Below are 16,984 nucleotides of genomic sequence, written 5' to 3'. Positions count from 1 at the left end.
CACCATTAAAAGTTTCATTCAGAATAAGTAACAGTGGATTAGAATAAATTTATTGCAACCACAAATGTGATTGAAAGGATTAATGCATAACAGACTTGTAAAAACGGTGCTAAGAGGTTTTGTGTTAACTTTATTGAATCAGTTAACATAATTAATAAAAGACATCTCATTAGTAGGAAATTAAAATGAAGAAAAATAAAAACCAATTAATTTTTTCTTAAAAGGCTGTAAAAGAGACAACTAAAGTCAGAGGAAGGGGTCTATTTTACTATGCCCATCATCTTATTAAAAAAAAGCCTCAAACAACAACAACAAAGAAAACAAAAAAAACCTACCACAAACAAAACAGAGACAGTGCAAGAAAAAGAAACAACAAAAAAACAACCTACAAGGAAACAACTCAGCAAGTCATTAGCATAATGCTTGTTTTTCCTTGCTTTAGCTCAGCAACTCAGAAAAAAACAGGTAACTAGTATGTTAAATATGCACAGCTAGGAAGGAGAGGGAAGTACACATACAAATAAACACCAGTTGCTTGGTGCAGCTTCTGAGCAAAACAAGAAGCTCCAGAAGATTCAGGCTAAAACCAATGCCAGGTGCTGCAAAGAAACTGCCAATCTTTAGCAACAGAGGAGTCAGTGGTATTCAGTTACCCTCAAAAACAATGGTATAAAGAACCAATGAGTCAATAATCTTAATTCATCACTTTCACAGTACATTTCTAAAGATAAACCAGAAAAATCCTAAACAGGCAACTGTGAAACACATCATAAAGAGGAACCCAAACCATCAAACTTCGTTTAGAGATTACTATAATTCCACTATCTACAGAAAGCAGAAGAAGTGGTACTTCAAAGCAGAACAAATACAATGAAGCATCTCATCCATTTCAAAGACTGAAGGCATTCATTTTTATTGAGCAATCTGTGCACTCTGGCATTGTTAAAGGCTCATCACCTCGGTGTACATGAGCTAAAGCATCTGAAGCCGTAAAGAAAAATTACATCAACTGGTAAAGGCTTGCTTACAGAGATCCCTCTCATACTCTGCAGACCTAGCGTTACAGATATAAGCTGCATCTGCACAATAAGTAGTACGACACAATAAAACCCCAAACTTGGCTACCTCATAGAAGAAACACAGTACTTAATTCTACTGCTCAGGACACTGCCATGTGCCACATGATATATCCCTGTGCTTTGCCAATGGATTTCTCTACTACACAAGGGATAAGCAATTTTGCATTTCAAGCTCCATAGTGGATATATCCCAACACTAAGATGAGAAACCCGACAGCCCTTGCGCCAGAAGCATGTCTGACCTGACATTTGCACAGGATGAGGAGAAAGGACTGCTGCATAGCTCTCATGTGGTTTCCTCCAGAGACTATAGGAACAAACTCTAGGAAGCACTCATAAGGAATTCACCCTCATGAGCAGAAAGAGGAATATCACCAATGAGATAGGAGCAATCTTTCTCTTCCTGATCTGCATGCCAAAACGCAGAACAAGGTTTTGACAAAATGGTCTTGAAAAAGATTTAAAAACAGTGTTAAACTTTTAATGCATAGAATCTCCATCAAGCAAAGCTCTGCAAACCTATAAACTACTAAATACAAGAACTTACAAATAATAAATAAGCTGAGACAAGGGGGAGCACAGAATTACAAAATGGAATATATAAACCTTTAGAATCAGTTTCAAGTAGTGTTAACTTTGATGGCTTTGTAACGCTAGCAATGGAAAATTACTGAGGTGCATGATACACAGAAAAAAACTAGAGTACAGCTAGAGAACATACTGAGAATTCTTGGACAAGATAAATCGTTATAGTTGACATAGTTTTAATACACAGGATAAGGAGTATCTGGAAATGGCAGGTGTCCAGGATGGGCTACAGTTAAACTAACTGATAAGTAGGAGGGCAGGAGGATTACTATGTCTCTGGTGCTAATGAACCAATTAAGCTGGTATAAGCATCTACTGCGCACGCTCCAAAGGCTGCCAGAAGTGATGGAAGATTGTTGGAAGAAGTAAACGACCCTCAGAGACCACCACCACAATTCTGTACGCATGTGGGGAACTCTCTGGAAAATGATGCAATCCATACATAGCCTCGTGAATATGTATGTATGCCCAGGGACTATAAAAGGACAGCTTGTGTAGCAATACGGGGACACACGTTAGGAGGAGCTATCTATCCCCCGTGTCTCCTGGCGCCTCAATAAAGAATACCTGCTTGTCAGCTTGAAAAGTTTGTTGGCAAGTTTGTGCCTGGAGTTTTCTCTGAATCAAAGTAAATAAAAATTAAAAAAAAAAAAAAAAAAAAAAAAAAAAGGCACCAAGAGCTTTAATTACAGAAACTACCATCTATCCTGTCAATAATTATTGGAGGCCACTAAAGCTGCAGTTATGTCTGGATTTAATTTTCCATTACAAGGGCAATTTTTACATCAATCTCAAATTCTTACCCACCACCCTAAAGTTGGGACCAACCGGCAATTTAAAATCAGTAATTCCTAAACCATTCCACTGGTAATCTTCCCCAAGTTTTCTATTCCATTTTCATTACCACTCATCTTTCATGGCTTAAAAGGTATTTGGATGAACATACATTCCTTTTGCCTTAAACTTTTCTTTGCATGCCAAGATGCAATCCTTTCCTTGAATATGGAAGTCTTCAAGATCAGACTGGATGGGGTTTTGAACAACCTTGTCTAGTGGAAGGTGTCCCTGCCTATAGCAGAGGAGTTGGAAGTACACAGATCTCTAAGGTCGCTTCCAACCCAAACCCGTCCATGATCCTATAATATCCACAGATACATCTCATATTTAATGACAGAGAAGCCCGCTATCATTCATTAGCCACATAAATGCAACATTTTCCATGTTTTTTACTGATGCCTTCATTCTGTTTAAAGGAAATCATCCTGCTTCATTAAGCTCCATGAAAATTATCAGGCAGATTTTGCATGTGGAAGCCAGTTTTTTTGCTTTCAGAGGAAATACACTGATAAACACTTGATCTTTTGCTTGCCTAATTCACTTCTTCTCATTCCAATTGTCAAAAGGTAAATTAGTTTCAGAAAGGTCAGTTGAGTCTGGCCAGGCACCATTATCATCATTATTGTCATTGAACTAGCCAAGTACCCAGGTTCTCTCATAAACATGTTGCCCAGAAAAACTTTGCTCTTATTCAAAGAAAATTTAAAGCAATGTGTGGGAATCCTAATAGTTAACATTTGGATTACATTTGAGGAGGATTAGATACACTTTCAAAATTCATAGCAGGGATCTAGGTGTCTCAGGGAAAATCTAGTCTATTACAGAAAACCCTCAAGGGGAAAGTTATCAGCAAAACATGCGAGTGGAAAAGGATAATGCTGCAAAATAAAACTGTGTGCACGATTAACAAGTGCAATCACTGTATAAGTAAGCATAGTTTTAAAGTTAAAGCTACAGTTGTGAAAATATGTGAAAGGGAGGATGCTCTATAATTACACTACTTAGATTCAGACACCTTTTAAGTCAGGTCACATTTTTACATGACTAATCTGTCAAATGAAAATAATGTATAAAAATAAAATCAAACACAGTTCTATTAACTTTAAGAAGCAAAGAGCGTGATTCACCTTTATATAAAGCATTTACTCATAGAGATATATAAGTAGATTGAGTTGTATCTTTACCAAATTCAACTGAGGATTTTGGGAGAGAGGTGCAACCTTTAAGCTCACTATCACACCAGAAGCATATTTGTTATGCAAGAGAACATGCATAGGCTGGATTCACAAGAAGCAGTTCCCAGCACTCAAAGGTGAAGTGCTAGGGATTCCTGAAACAGGGAAGAAGTCAGCTGTATGTGATCTGGATCTTCCAGCAAGTTGTTCTCCACCTATGCTTTTTTCAGAATAGGTATTCATGTTCATCCCATCTTTGGAACTTTGAAAGAAAAAAAAAAAAAATCAATGCCAATTAGCAACATTTAAACCAGAAAAATAATAAGCTGTTTTCACAGCAAGGCATTTAATTATGTAGCACAGACAAGCACTGTTTATTCAGGCCTTTAATCAGTTTAGTTTACTCTTTGTCCACTGTAATTAAAAGACTGCTAGTTCTTAAATGCAAGGTCCTTCTGTTTAACAGAGTATACTGGTACTGTAAACAAACATAAGTGGGTAGATAATATATATTTCAATTACACAAGATGTGTAATGAGAGTATAGATGAAGTTTAAGGTAACTGGTCAGCTCAAACATGTCTAGCTACCTGGTAGACTAGCATGGGCAAGGCAAGAGGTAGCCGAGCAGCCTCCTTGCGCCTCGGTGTAAAAATCAAGAGTTTATTTCTCCCTTAAATGTACTATTCACAGTCAGATAAGCTGGGGGCAACTTCTCAACCAATCACAGAATAAGGCTCAGCTATGTCTCTGCAGAGCTGTGCCTTGATACCCTTGATAGTACATCTCAAGGAATTACTTTAAACAAAAACATTATACAGCTATAACTGAAAAAATTACTGGAAAACATGCAGTCCTGCCAACTATTTAACTCCCACAGCTGCAGCACAGCAAGCTAATACTGCAAGGCTGTCCAGCATTTATGCTATGTCATTAATGCAAAAAACTAAAGTCTTCCTAGAGGGTCCCAGGTATCCAGATCTGACATAATAATCATCATGGCAGCTGCTCCCAGCACCCATATATGTATTTCAATGCCTCGCCACATGCAAAGTCTCTTTCTGCTCCTATTGCACATTTGATGAGGAATAACCACACTTCAATTACAGCAGAAGAGGAATCAGAGCATATAGCTTTTCACTGTCCCCTAAGGGAGGTCACATTTCATCCCAGCTCAAAGTTCATAAACTACTGTTCTGTTGCATGCACCTCAATCTGAAGTTAAACAGACATTTCTTTAAAAACATGTATTTAGTTATATGAAATTGATAAAAGACAATGGCATAGCCACATGGCCAACAACAGATGCATATTAATATATGTTAATGATTTTTAAAATTATTTCTTTCAACATTCTACCTTTTCAAAATTATCTACCCTTGAGATGAACAGCATATGTTCTAGAGTTCTCTGGTGTACTATCAGATGGAGACAAACAGAGGCAGAGGTGAACTTGAAAGACCAGGAGGTTTTATTTTGTATTTTTTTTTAAGCAAACTGAGATTGCCAATTAGCTTGGGACAGCTTTTAGTGCAAGGAAGTATAGATTTAAATTTGCTTATGGGTTAGCAAACGCAATGCAACATCTTTTTCAGTGAAAAAGGTCACACCCCTTTCCACCATTATGGAGAGCTTTGTGGAAACTTGGTTTTCTTAGAGCAAGACAAGAAGAAATGTAATAAATGTCTAATCATCTTCACTGCATCCTATATTTGAAGTGAAATTTATTTTCTTGCATGTTAAAAGACAAACAGGTAGTTTAGCTATATGCTCACATAGCCATCTGGTAACTCCTTGGTTTTAAGATCTCATACTATGAAATTGGATGATTAAACATAGAGTGAGAGATTAAACCAGGCAATGTTTAATCTGGTCCCCCAAACCAGATGTTCCAGCTATGCATATACTTCAAAATTGTCTGAAGGAAAACTCAAACACCTGCTTCCCCAGCTGTAGGGCTTTCCACAGCTTCCTCTGGTCTGCCTCTCACAGGTGGCAGTAATGTTTCACCACCCCAGTCTCATCACCCATAGGAGGTCTTCTAAGCAAAAGCAAGCATATTCTTTGTTTCTGCTTTTTACTTGTAGCACTTACAGCAGTCTGTCCCCAAGCTTCCCCCCTCCTCCAAGTTTGAACAGTGCCCAAACACAGGCAACCCTGGGGAAAGAAAGAACAACCAGGATAACGTATTTAATCCTGCAGCACAGCAGATGATCCAGGACTTGCAGCTGCTTGAATACCAGGCCTCCATGACTACGTTTAATTGGTGGATTGGTGGAAGGCACTAAATCAGTTTTAGAAAAAAGGTGACTGCAAAAGCTTCTCTAACAGCTTGCAGACACAGCTCAGACCACATTGCCCATGGGACAACATTTGAGCAAGACGTACAGATACAGACAGATCAGGTCAGTTTATATCACTCTCCCAACCCCAAACCAGTGCTTACCAGATACAGACAGATCAGGTCCGTTTATATCACTCTCCCAACCCCGAACCAGTGCTTACCACCAGTCAGCTCCTCACTATGCTGCCACCTTCTCCCAGCCCAGGAGCACTCACTGTGGGGAGGGCATTACATTAATGGCCACCCTCACCAACAGTCCATGGCCTTAACCCCCCTGCTGAGTCAGAGTCTACTTGTAACCCTCTCTCACCTGAGTGATAATGGCATGCCACAGACCCAAGTGCTTGCGGCCACACCTTGATAAACATGACAGCATTCTGTTTCCTTTTTCAGCCCTTCTTGATGGTAACAACCACCACAGATGAATCTCTCAGACCCCAAACAAAATCCATTTCAACATTTATGTTCTGCTGCTTGTTGGACCTGCAGTATTGCTGAGCCTGATGCCATTACAGCTATAAACACAGCTTTTGGGAAGGGGAAGATGACACAGAGAAGTATTAGGGGTTTCTGAGTTCATGATTTAAACAGTAGCCAGGATTAAGCTACACACTAATGGTGAGTGGGGACCGTGCAGACCATTTCCATCATCTCTGCTGCACTACAAGGTTTGCCTATATTTCAAAGCCATAGAGAAACTGCATTAAAAAAGCATAAAATCCTCATGGTTAAATGGTAACCTCCACCACTTGGCAGTTTTGAGGTAATGCCACATTTCCACCCGAAGCCTCACACAGAGCCTATGCCTACCTAAGGACATGTTGAGGAAACAGTTCTGTCACTAGAAAGGGAATGGGAAGTGCTGGAAAAAGGGTTTCAAATGCAGACTACAGCAGGGGGAAATAAAAAACAGCTGATCTGGGTGCATCTTTGCACCTAAAGGTACTATGGAGCAGCAACCTAGTCTCTGGGCTCTGCATCACTACATCCCCACACAATGCTCAGTTCATGCACTCTCTACGACTATGAAAAACTACTGTGGGAAGTACAGCTGTGATGCCAGTCCTCTGTGATGCCCTTCAACTAGTAGATTTAATCAGACTGACTGCACATCTAGCAGCCAGAGGCAGCCACAAGGTTACTATCAGAGATCATCTGCTATTACTGCTGGGTTACTCTGTCACCAGAGAGACTTACAGGTCTTTCATGTCACAGCCTGAAGCTGTTTCCAGGGGTCCCCAGGCTGTACTTTGCCTGGTCTTCCAGGAGAACAAAGGAGCAGGTGTCACCACTGCAACACATAATGTAGTAAAGACAGGATAACATAGAAAATAAAGGGAACTATAAGAGACAGGTGTTTCAAGCAAAGGTTAAACAAAGGAAAGGATTTCAAACTAAGAGAAAGGTGGATCTAGAGAGCATAGGGAGTTACAAAGCACTAAGACTTCATGGTCAGCAGCAGTTAAAGGTGTACAGAGCCATCTGTCTCTTTACCTAGCACAAAAAACATTCAGGATTTAACAAGAGCACTGTAGTTCAGGAGTCCTCCAATGGCCCACATATGGTCATACTGGAAGACTTCATAATAGTACAAACAAATAATTAGGTCTTATGTTCCCAGCCTGAAGGGAATCCAGTGCACACCTGGGGAACAGCTTCTGGCTTAGTTTCCTCCAAAGAAACAAACCCCAAAACTGCTCAGACTAACTCTGTCACAGCAAGTAGGACAACCAGGGGGCTGCTTCAAAATTCATTACAGTGCCAGAGTAAGACATCAATACAGACCAACAGCCAAGCCAACTCAGGTGTCAGACACCTCCAAACCAGACAGGCCCTAAGCTGAAACAATAGCATTCAAAGAGTTCAGAATATTTGAGTGGAGATCTGAGTAACAGCCACATCTGTTAATGCAAGTTTACAGCTGGCCTTTGTGCAGCCCAGTGCATACAGGAGCAACTGACGTGGCCACTGTTCACATAACTGTCTGAAACTAGTACCTCTGGAAGGTTTTTTTAATTAAAAAGGATTTAGTGCTATTAAACAACAAAACATCAGAACCCCAGAGGAGACATAATTGCACAATGGATTGTGCAGCTCCACAGTTTCCAAATCCACATGGTGTTATTGGCAGCTGGCCTTCACTTACAAGAACAAAAAAAAATAAAAATCACACAGCCTGTGACAGTGAGGCAAGGTGCTTGCTGTCTTTTAAAGGAATACTGCTCCCCTTGAGGTTTCTGCACTGACTGGACTTTGAGACAGCCTCTGCCCTAGTATATGACTCATGGTAACCTCACTGACTATGATGTTGATACCAAGATATGCAAAGTTTACTCAATTTAACTTCTGTGTTACCATAAACTGAGTAGGTTTTTCTGGGTTTTCACTAAAAGTAAGTTTTGTTCCAAGACACATATAGGAGCACAAGCTTTGACTCAGGCAGCCAGCAGTATGTGAAATTTGCCTTCAACAAGCTTTGGCCATGGCTCTACATCTGTGCTGGCAACTTTGCGGAACAAATTCGTTTAGCAATAACCTCCCTTCTGCTACTTCAGCATCTCCATGAAGACCTGCCCAAGAGTGGGAGCTGCAAAAGAACAAATACAAGCAAAACAGAACTGGAGTGAAACAGCCCATCAGGTTTGAAATTGGGTGTAGCTTGCTCTTTTTCAAAGATGCATAAGACTAAAAAAAGCACTGGTGTGTTTTTGGGGGTTCTTTGGGGAGTAGGAAAGCAAGGCATGGCAAATATTAATCCAGACATTTAACTTCATATTTTTAAAGCATCTCAAAACACCACTTTGAAAAAAGCAAGTCTTCCCAAAGAGAAAATGTATGAATTTCACTACAGAGTTCTGAACAGAATGTTTTATTTGACCAGAATTAGATTCCTCTTCACTGTCTGCCCCAATGCCACTGTTCCACACTGTTCCAAAGGGCTTCCTCACTACATGCACAAAGCTATTTTATATGGCACCAGGGGGACACAGATGACTTCAGAAACTCCTACCATAGTTACAGCCCAGCAGTGTCTGGGCTCCTCATTTGTTATCATACCAACCCCCTGTACTGTGCTGTGAGACACATGAGCCACTTATTTCTCATTCCAGTGACAATGGCTTTACCTGCAGTGAAGCAGAGGCTACTCTAAACCACAGCTCCTTTGGTTTGAGTGTAATATCAATTACCCAGATGTCTATAAATATTCTTAACATTACAGTTTCTTGTTAAATCACTACTATAATGACCAATATACTTGGAAGTAGATGAATGCTAACACAGCTGCAATTGCACCAATCAAAAAACCGATTTGCATGAGGAAAAAAAATCCACCACCCCCTAAAAACCAACAACTCAAAAGAAACAAGGACAAAACCCCACATTAGGGTTGGGTGAAATTCCTAATCAAGTTTGCTGCACTAATGGAATAAATGTCCATGCACAGATGAAATAAAGGCAGTACTGCAGTATAACAACCCAACCTTTGGGCCAAACCCCAAAAATCACACCAACAACCCAATGTCCAGTACTTCAGTGCAAGCTGTAAAATAAAAAATTCCTCAAAAAATTCAGATTTTCTTGCCTGTCATAAAGCAAGCCTGAAAGGATACATGCTTTCGAGGGTAAAATCTTGGTCTGATGTGATTCTATTCAATTCTTACCAACACACTCCTAGCCTTTGCAGACAGCAAGCTGATGCTGAGCTTGGCAGGGATGCTGACACACCTACTAGGTGAGACAATAAAAAGAAGTCTCAGGCTCAGCATTTTTAAAGAGATCTGACACAAGTGGGACAAAATTGATTGTCTCTAGGGTATTTTATAGGCTGCTTTAGCAAGCAGCACTTTCAAAAAGGGTAGAAACCATCACAAAGCAGGAGATGCTGTGAGACAAACCTTGCAACTGCATGCGTTGCTTAGCACAAAAGACCTGCAGGCACATCCTCCATAGATTTGTCTTGTGAAAGACTGTTCTTGAGTCTATGCATACAAGTCTGAATAGACAGCCAGCACTGAGAACACAAGTTTTATTCTCAAGTTTTTCAATTAACAGATTCTTATCTCCCTGCAGTTGCTCTTGCACCTAGAAATGAATGAGCAATCTGAAGAAAGCATTACTGTTGAACCTGTGCTCACAATGAGATTCAGAAACTGCCCCATTAAGGAAGCAAGAAAAAAGTAACACCTCCATGAGCACCTCTGTAGCAGCAAGCAGAGACAAGAACCTACCAATTTCATATGGGGTTGGACTAGTGACCCAGCATGTACTTGCTGTGCAGAGAGAAAGTTCTCCATGTCATTTTCAGCTTGCCACTCTAATAGGCCACCTGCTGAGCTAGATCTGCTGCTAGATTTGCAGGAGGGCAGGCTCAAGAGTGACAGCCACTAGGACAAGAGATGGCCACACAAAAGAATAAAAGCTATTAATGTATGAAGTTTGCAAAACCTGTAAGCAATCAAGGAATGTTCCAGCATTACAAACTTCCCCTATGCAAATTCCCCCTATTCTGGCTGACACCAATGGAAATTTGTAACACCTGACAGTAACTAGTTACAAGACTAGTACAAGACTCATCACCTTCAAAAAACTTGACAGGAACAGAGAATCACAGAACATCCAAGACTGGAAGGGGACTGGAGATTTCTTAGCACAGCACCCTGCTCAGGGTAGGGTAACTAGGGCAGGCTGCTCAGGTCCATGTCCAGTCAGGCTTAGATGATCTTTTTCAAAGATGGAGGCTCCAAAACCTCTCTGGGTCACCTGTTACGGGTGTTTGACCACCTTTGCAGTAGAATAATTCTGTTTAAAGGAAGTTTCCTGTATTTAAATTTGTGACCATACACATAAACAAGACTCGCTATGAGCCTTCTCCAGGCTGAAGATTAACCACCTTTCTCAGCCTTGTCTCATATGAGAAAGACTCCCATCCCTTAATAATCTTCACGGTCATTTGCTGGACTTGCTGCAGTACGTCCATGTCTCTCATACTGGGGAGACCAGAACAGGACAAAGCATTCCAGATGTGTCCCAACTCCCAGAGTAGAGGGGAAGGAGCATCCTCTTGAGCTGCCAGTAGTGCTTTTCCTACTACAGACCAGGAAGTTGGCATGTTTTTCTCTCAAGGCAACCCTGGTGCCCACCAGGACCTCCAAGGCCTTTTCTGCAAAGATGCTTTCCAGACAGTCAGTACCAGGTACATGTAGCTATTCCTACCCAGGGGCAGGACTCTGCATTTCCTTCTGCAGAACTTCACAGGATACCTGTCAGACCATTTCGTGTCTCAAGGTCCTTCTGAACAGCAGATCATACGGTGTAACAGCCACTCATCCCACTTTTGTATAGTCTGCAAACTTGCTGAAAGGTGCAGTCCATCCCATCATCCAGATATTTAATAAAGATGTTAAGCAGTATTGGCCCTACTACCAATTCCTGGGGATTGATTTCCAATTGGACTTTGTGCTGCTGATCACAAGCCTGTATGGCCAGCAGCTCATCCAGTTTTCAGTTACTCTCATTGTTCATACATCTAATCAACTCTTCATCAATTTACTAGAAGGATGTTATGGGATACAGTGTCAAAAGCCTTACTAAAGTTGAGGGAAACACACCCACTGCTCTCCCCTTATCTACCAAGCTATCAATCTCATCAAGTTCACCAAGCATGACTTAATAAATTCACGCTGACTACACCAAATCACCTTCTAGTCCTTTATGTATTTGGAAACAGCTTCCAGGTTTATTTGCTCCATCAATTTCTTGGGGACTGATGTCAGGCCAATCACTTATAGTTCCCCAGATTCTCCTCCTTGGGCTTCTTGAAGACAGCAGTGACAATTTCTTTCTTCCAGTCCTCAGCAATCTCCCTCAATTTGTCATGACCTTTCAAATATAATCAAGAGAGCCCACACAATACCATCAGCCAGCTCTTTCAGCACTTGGTGGGATGTACTAACAAGTCCATGGGCTTGTGTATGTCCTGGTAAAGTGTTCCATAACCTGGATCCTCCACCACCAAGGGTAAGCCTTCCATGCTCCAGACTTTTACCACTTATCTTGGGGGCCTGGGATTGCTGAAGACAAGTTTTAACAGTAAAGACAATGACAAAGGCAGCCAGTACCTTAATCATTTCCCCATCCTTTATCATAAGATCCTTCTCTCCCATTCAGCAGTAGATCCAAATTTTCTCTCACATCTGTTAAGAAGCCCTTTTTGTTGCCCTTGACATCACTTGTCAGATTCTGGACGGGCTTTCACTTTCCTAATCCTGCCCTTGAATGACCACTGTCTGTTTGTCTCCTGGGTCACCTGTTCCTGCTTCCAGCTCTTCTACACTTTTTATTGAAATGGCCAGATCAGAAAGAGTGCTCTCCATGCTTGCTCCATTTCAGTACCACATAATAATTAGTATTCAGTTTCAAGTACTTTGATTTATTCCCTAAGGGGAATAAGTTTCCATTCAGGGGGTATGGCATGAAGTCCCCCAGCGAACTTTTTATACACTTGAAAACCTGACTCCTAATCAAAAGAAGAACAGTCTTAAATGCTTAAGCTTGGCTGAAGCACTTCACACTTAATTATGACCTTCACTGAACATGTTTTGAAGTTACTTCCCAAACAAGGTCTCATCTTTTCATTTTTTTTTTTATTTTTATCATTTTCATCAGACGAGGAGGTAGAAGCCCTACAGTGTTAGAATCTATTTCAAGTTCCAAGTAGGGGGCTAAGCAAGAACAAGTAACACGCTTTAGTGATTACTGAATCACAGTGTGTCCAATTTCCTATTGCTTGAGGTTTTCCATCACAAAGATGGTACCTCTTCCTCTTGGAAGCATTAGCATCCACTTCCAATACGACTCCACAAGTCATCACAAAATAGTATCAGGTCATGCTAATTCAGGGTCCTAAACTGTGTACCTGGCACAGATACAAACTTCTTGTTTTACATTAGACAATGAAAGGCCTCCTTGTTCCATTGTTATTCATCACTGATAAAACAGACTGAGGTATCTATACAAAGGTAACACGTCCAGAGGTTTAATGGCTTTCTGAGGTACTTTTGCAGTCCTCCCTAACAAGGGATTATACAAAATGCTGCTATTCTTTCCACTGAAACAAACACTGCTTTCAGGATAATTAATTTTTTAAAAAACTCATTTCCAAAAGTATGAAAGATATTGCACATTCCAATAATATATTAATCTGCAGTATTGTGCTAAACCTTGGCTTTCTCCAGCAGTGAAGTTTCAAGAGCAGTTGGAAGTCAAATAACTGTGTCCAGGATCTTAAAGACTGCCACGCAAACAAATTTAGAGGAAAAAAGCTTAATCCTGTGAAGAGCTTTAGATATGTGGGAAGATTAGTATTACAGGAAAAAATTCTGCAGCATCCAATAATTTTATGTCAATTATGAAGCAAATACTAATTTCGTACATGCCTAAAAACTTGTTTACCCATTCCAAAAAAGTAACTTCATTAATGATCTGAAGAGGATTACCAAACGGCACTTTAACTTCAGACATTATCAAATTGGAAGTTTCTTCCAAGACAGTTGAGATAATATAAAAGATGTGCAGATGTTAGAAATATGGACACAGCAACATAATATTCACCTGAGCATCCCATTTCTTTTCTTTCTTATTCCTGAAATTCCTTCCATCACTTGCAGTATCTACTCCACACTTAAACCGTCTTTACATCCAGCAGTTAGGTTTATATATCCTCATTAAACAGCAACCCTTGTCCCTTAACAGGGGCCAAAGCCAATTTGCCACACCAAGTTAGCTAGTTAATAAACTATTTTCTTTAGACTTCAAAGCACAGAAAGGTCTTCACAAGCAACAGGCTGTGTAACTCACTGGTTTCAAAGACAGAATGCTAGACAAAGCAATCTAATACACATTGCCTTTAAGTGGCATTAAGTGTACATGTACATAAGGGTATAAAAATCTAAAGATGACATTCAGTCCTTCAGATAAAAAAAAGTCTTTGCAACTGCCTTCATCTTGCAGCATTCTGAGAAATTTACCTCCGGAAGCTACACAAATCACTTTCACTTTAGACCTTTCAGTCTTTATCTACTACAGGACAGCCTACTGTCTAGCTTTGCTAACTTTAACTTTTAGCTCAGTTTTCAAATTACAACATTATTATTGTTACATAGTCAACAAGAAACACAGTACTATTTTATTAATAGTCACCACTATTAAAGCAGCAAAACCAGATAAGAGCACAAAACCCCAAACTAAATGCAATTCTTACTAAAGCCTCTTCTCTCTTTTGTTTTCTCCTGCTAAATGGAAACAGAGAGTGCATCATACTGGGTCCCATTTCTACTATTACGCTGCAGACATCTGATTGCACTCATACCCATTTAAGCCAATTTTATCCTTCCTAAGACTATCCAAGGAAAACAGGATTGGTTTAAAGCTGTGCCTATAATTATGAAAAGGCTCTTACCTGCATTAGCCCAGGGGAGATACCAGGGGCAGCTGACATTCACATAGGTGCCAGGAAGGCCGTCTGGCCAGCAGGCATAGTTGTCAAATGTTCTGTTGCAAAACTTGCCTTCTGCAGAGAGATGGAAGGGAAGGTCATGCCACTGCCTTGTATAAACACTGTAAGAAGACTGAAGAGCAGAAGATAAAAGGAAACATGGACACATGCATTTAAACTGTAACAGCATTATGCACTTGGGCTGTGATGTGCAGTTAACTGAGATTTATTTGTCCAAAAGAGTTTAATCCCACAGAACAGGAAACCATTGTTACAGGGGGAAACTGAAGAACAGATTAGGGTCTTTGACTAAATCAAGGGACATGAAAGGTAAAACAATACTGATCCATTACCATCTTTTCTCTTTTACATTCCTATGTGTCTTGGTTTAAATTAAAATCCTTTTTGCTATGAATACTGTAGATAATCATTCTCAAGAATAGTTTATAGCTGTGTAGTTGGAAAATCTAGCCTAACATATAGATCCATCAACAAAATACCCCCAACACAACCATAACTTTGCATTACAGCTTAATCAACATGAGAATACATTAAACTTCAGATTTATTAAACTGTCATTCTTAGAGGGCAGCACTCAACTGCTCAACAGGATAATGGAGCAGAGGGAGATGAATGTTTCCCTGCCACTGTTGTCATCAGCTACTGCTCCCACTGCCACAGTAATGTAGTTAAAAGGGGGAGAATTAATAGTTTTGAAATAATTCTTCACAGGTACAACTTCAGAGCCACCTTATCTGTTCCAGTGTGTCACAAAAGCACCGAAGCATAGGAGAGGCCACACTGTGTCCAGTTGTGAGTGCTCATTGACAAGTCACCAGTGTCCTCTAAATACCATGATGCTGGAATACCACAGCTGCTCTCACCACGTTACAGCAGCTCAACTACTAAGACAAACTGTTTTCTCATTCACACAAAGGCACTTTTTTAAAAAGCCATTTCAGCATTTTACAATGCTCAAGATAATTTACACCAACTGTAAGGCCGAAAAACTGCTAGGTCACTGTGAACAGCATGGTTCCTTACACCTGTGTGCTCTCTCCACACTGACTCCTGAAAAAGTTTCAGGGAAATAACATTAGTGTGCTGTGTCACCACTTGCCACTGAAAAACACTCTGGATCTAAAAACTAACATCTTTACAATCAAATTGTTCTATAAAATGCTTCTTCAGCAGTGGGAAGAGTCCCACAGAAGATGGACAGAAACAAACAAAATAAAGAAGAAACGGACTAGAAAGTAAGATAGAGAAATATTTTCAAGTTCATAATCACTCTCTTGCTACTGTTATCATGCATTTTAGAAAGTAATACATCCTATACGTACCAAGCAGGCTTACCTGCCACAATGGGGGGTGCCTCGTATAAGTATTCCAGGCATTGTAGCTGATACTCCTTCCACTTCTGCATAACCCCAGAGAGGGACCCATCTGAACTCTGAAAGAGAAACCACGAGTATCAGACATTGCAGGGACTTCAACTATGTGATTTTCATGCAGCCTCGAGTAGGAGGGTGTGAAAATAATTACCACAAGCCAAAACAGCACTGTTTATCATAAAGGGTGCAAGACATTGCTATGTATTTGCCTGATTACAACAAAAAAAAATATTCCCTACTTATACCATAAGGAACTGAAAAAAAAAAAAAACCCACAAAAAATTATACCATGTCCTTACTGAAACCCAAACTGAGCCAGCCTTGCTCTCTTGAGCATGCTCCAGATGTGTGATTTATTATCTGAGGAAAAGACAGGGACAGCAGCAAGTCCTTTTAGGAGAAGTCTTCTTTCCAAAAGCAGTATTTCCACTAGCTCACAAATGAGACCAAGTTCATTCACTGTATTCAGTGGATACTCTCCAAGCATTCTTCCAGAACATAGATGAAAGCTTTTCCAGCTCAGCTTTTATTTTACAAACAACAGCTTTCCTTCACATTGTGCATATTTTTCCTGAAACAGAAAGAGCAGGGACCTCCTTTTTGCACAGTTTGACATGCTGAAGGTTCCACTGTCAGCTGCCCCAAGCAATGAAGAGGGGGGGAAAAGTATGTACACACTCTATGAGCACAAAGGAAATAAGCTATTATCAAACTGCAAAGTTTAGCTCTGATTGCTCACTCAACCTGAGCAGATGCTCCACCTGCCTCACAGAAGCAGAACTAAGTCAGTGCACAAAAGAGACACCAGTCCTTCTCTCTCCCCTCTCTGCATCTATATAAACTGAATAAAAAAAGTTAGGATTGGCAGGCAGCAAGTGATCAACAATGCAGGTAAGTCAGCATTCTTTTTCCAGAGAAAGGCCCAGCATGGATGTGCAGAACATACAATCAACAGCATGAACTTAATGGTAAAACACATTAACACAAAGTTCATTTTTTTTTATACCAGCTGTAGAACAGTTTATTAAAGAGGGTAAATAAACTTGTAAAGCTTGGGCTTTACCCTCTCAATTT

General features: G+C 40.3%; 1 protein-coding gene across 1 annotated transcript in view; it reads right to left on the bottom strand.

Annotated features, from left to right (window-relative positions):
* Positions 1-16,984, bottom strand: part of GLP1R (glucagon like peptide 1 receptor) — an 84,431-nt gene that overhangs the window by 39,380 nt on the left and 28,067 nt on the right. Inside the window, exons 2-3 of the mRNA XM_061365985.1 lie at positions 15,873-15,969; positions 14,481-14,591 (exon numbers count right to left, since the gene is read on the bottom strand). Of these exons, the coding sequence (XP_061221969.1) occupies positions 14,481-14,591; positions 15,873-15,969 (208 nt within the window). The remainder of the gene's footprint in view (positions 1-14,480; positions 14,592-15,872; positions 15,970-16,984) is intronic.

Source organism: Neopsephotus bourkii, unplaced genomic scaffold (assembly GCF_033783945.1).
Source record: "Neopsephotus bourkii isolate Nb327-2 ecotype Australia unplaced genomic scaffold, CSIRO-AGI_Nbou_v1 NB_1292, whole genome shotgun sequence".
NCBI lineage: Eukaryota > Metazoa > Chordata > Aves > Psittaciformes > Psittacidae > Neopsephotus > Neopsephotus bourkii.
Note: the sequence above shows the minus strand (reverse complement) of the source record. Positions and strands in the feature narration are given on the sequence as shown.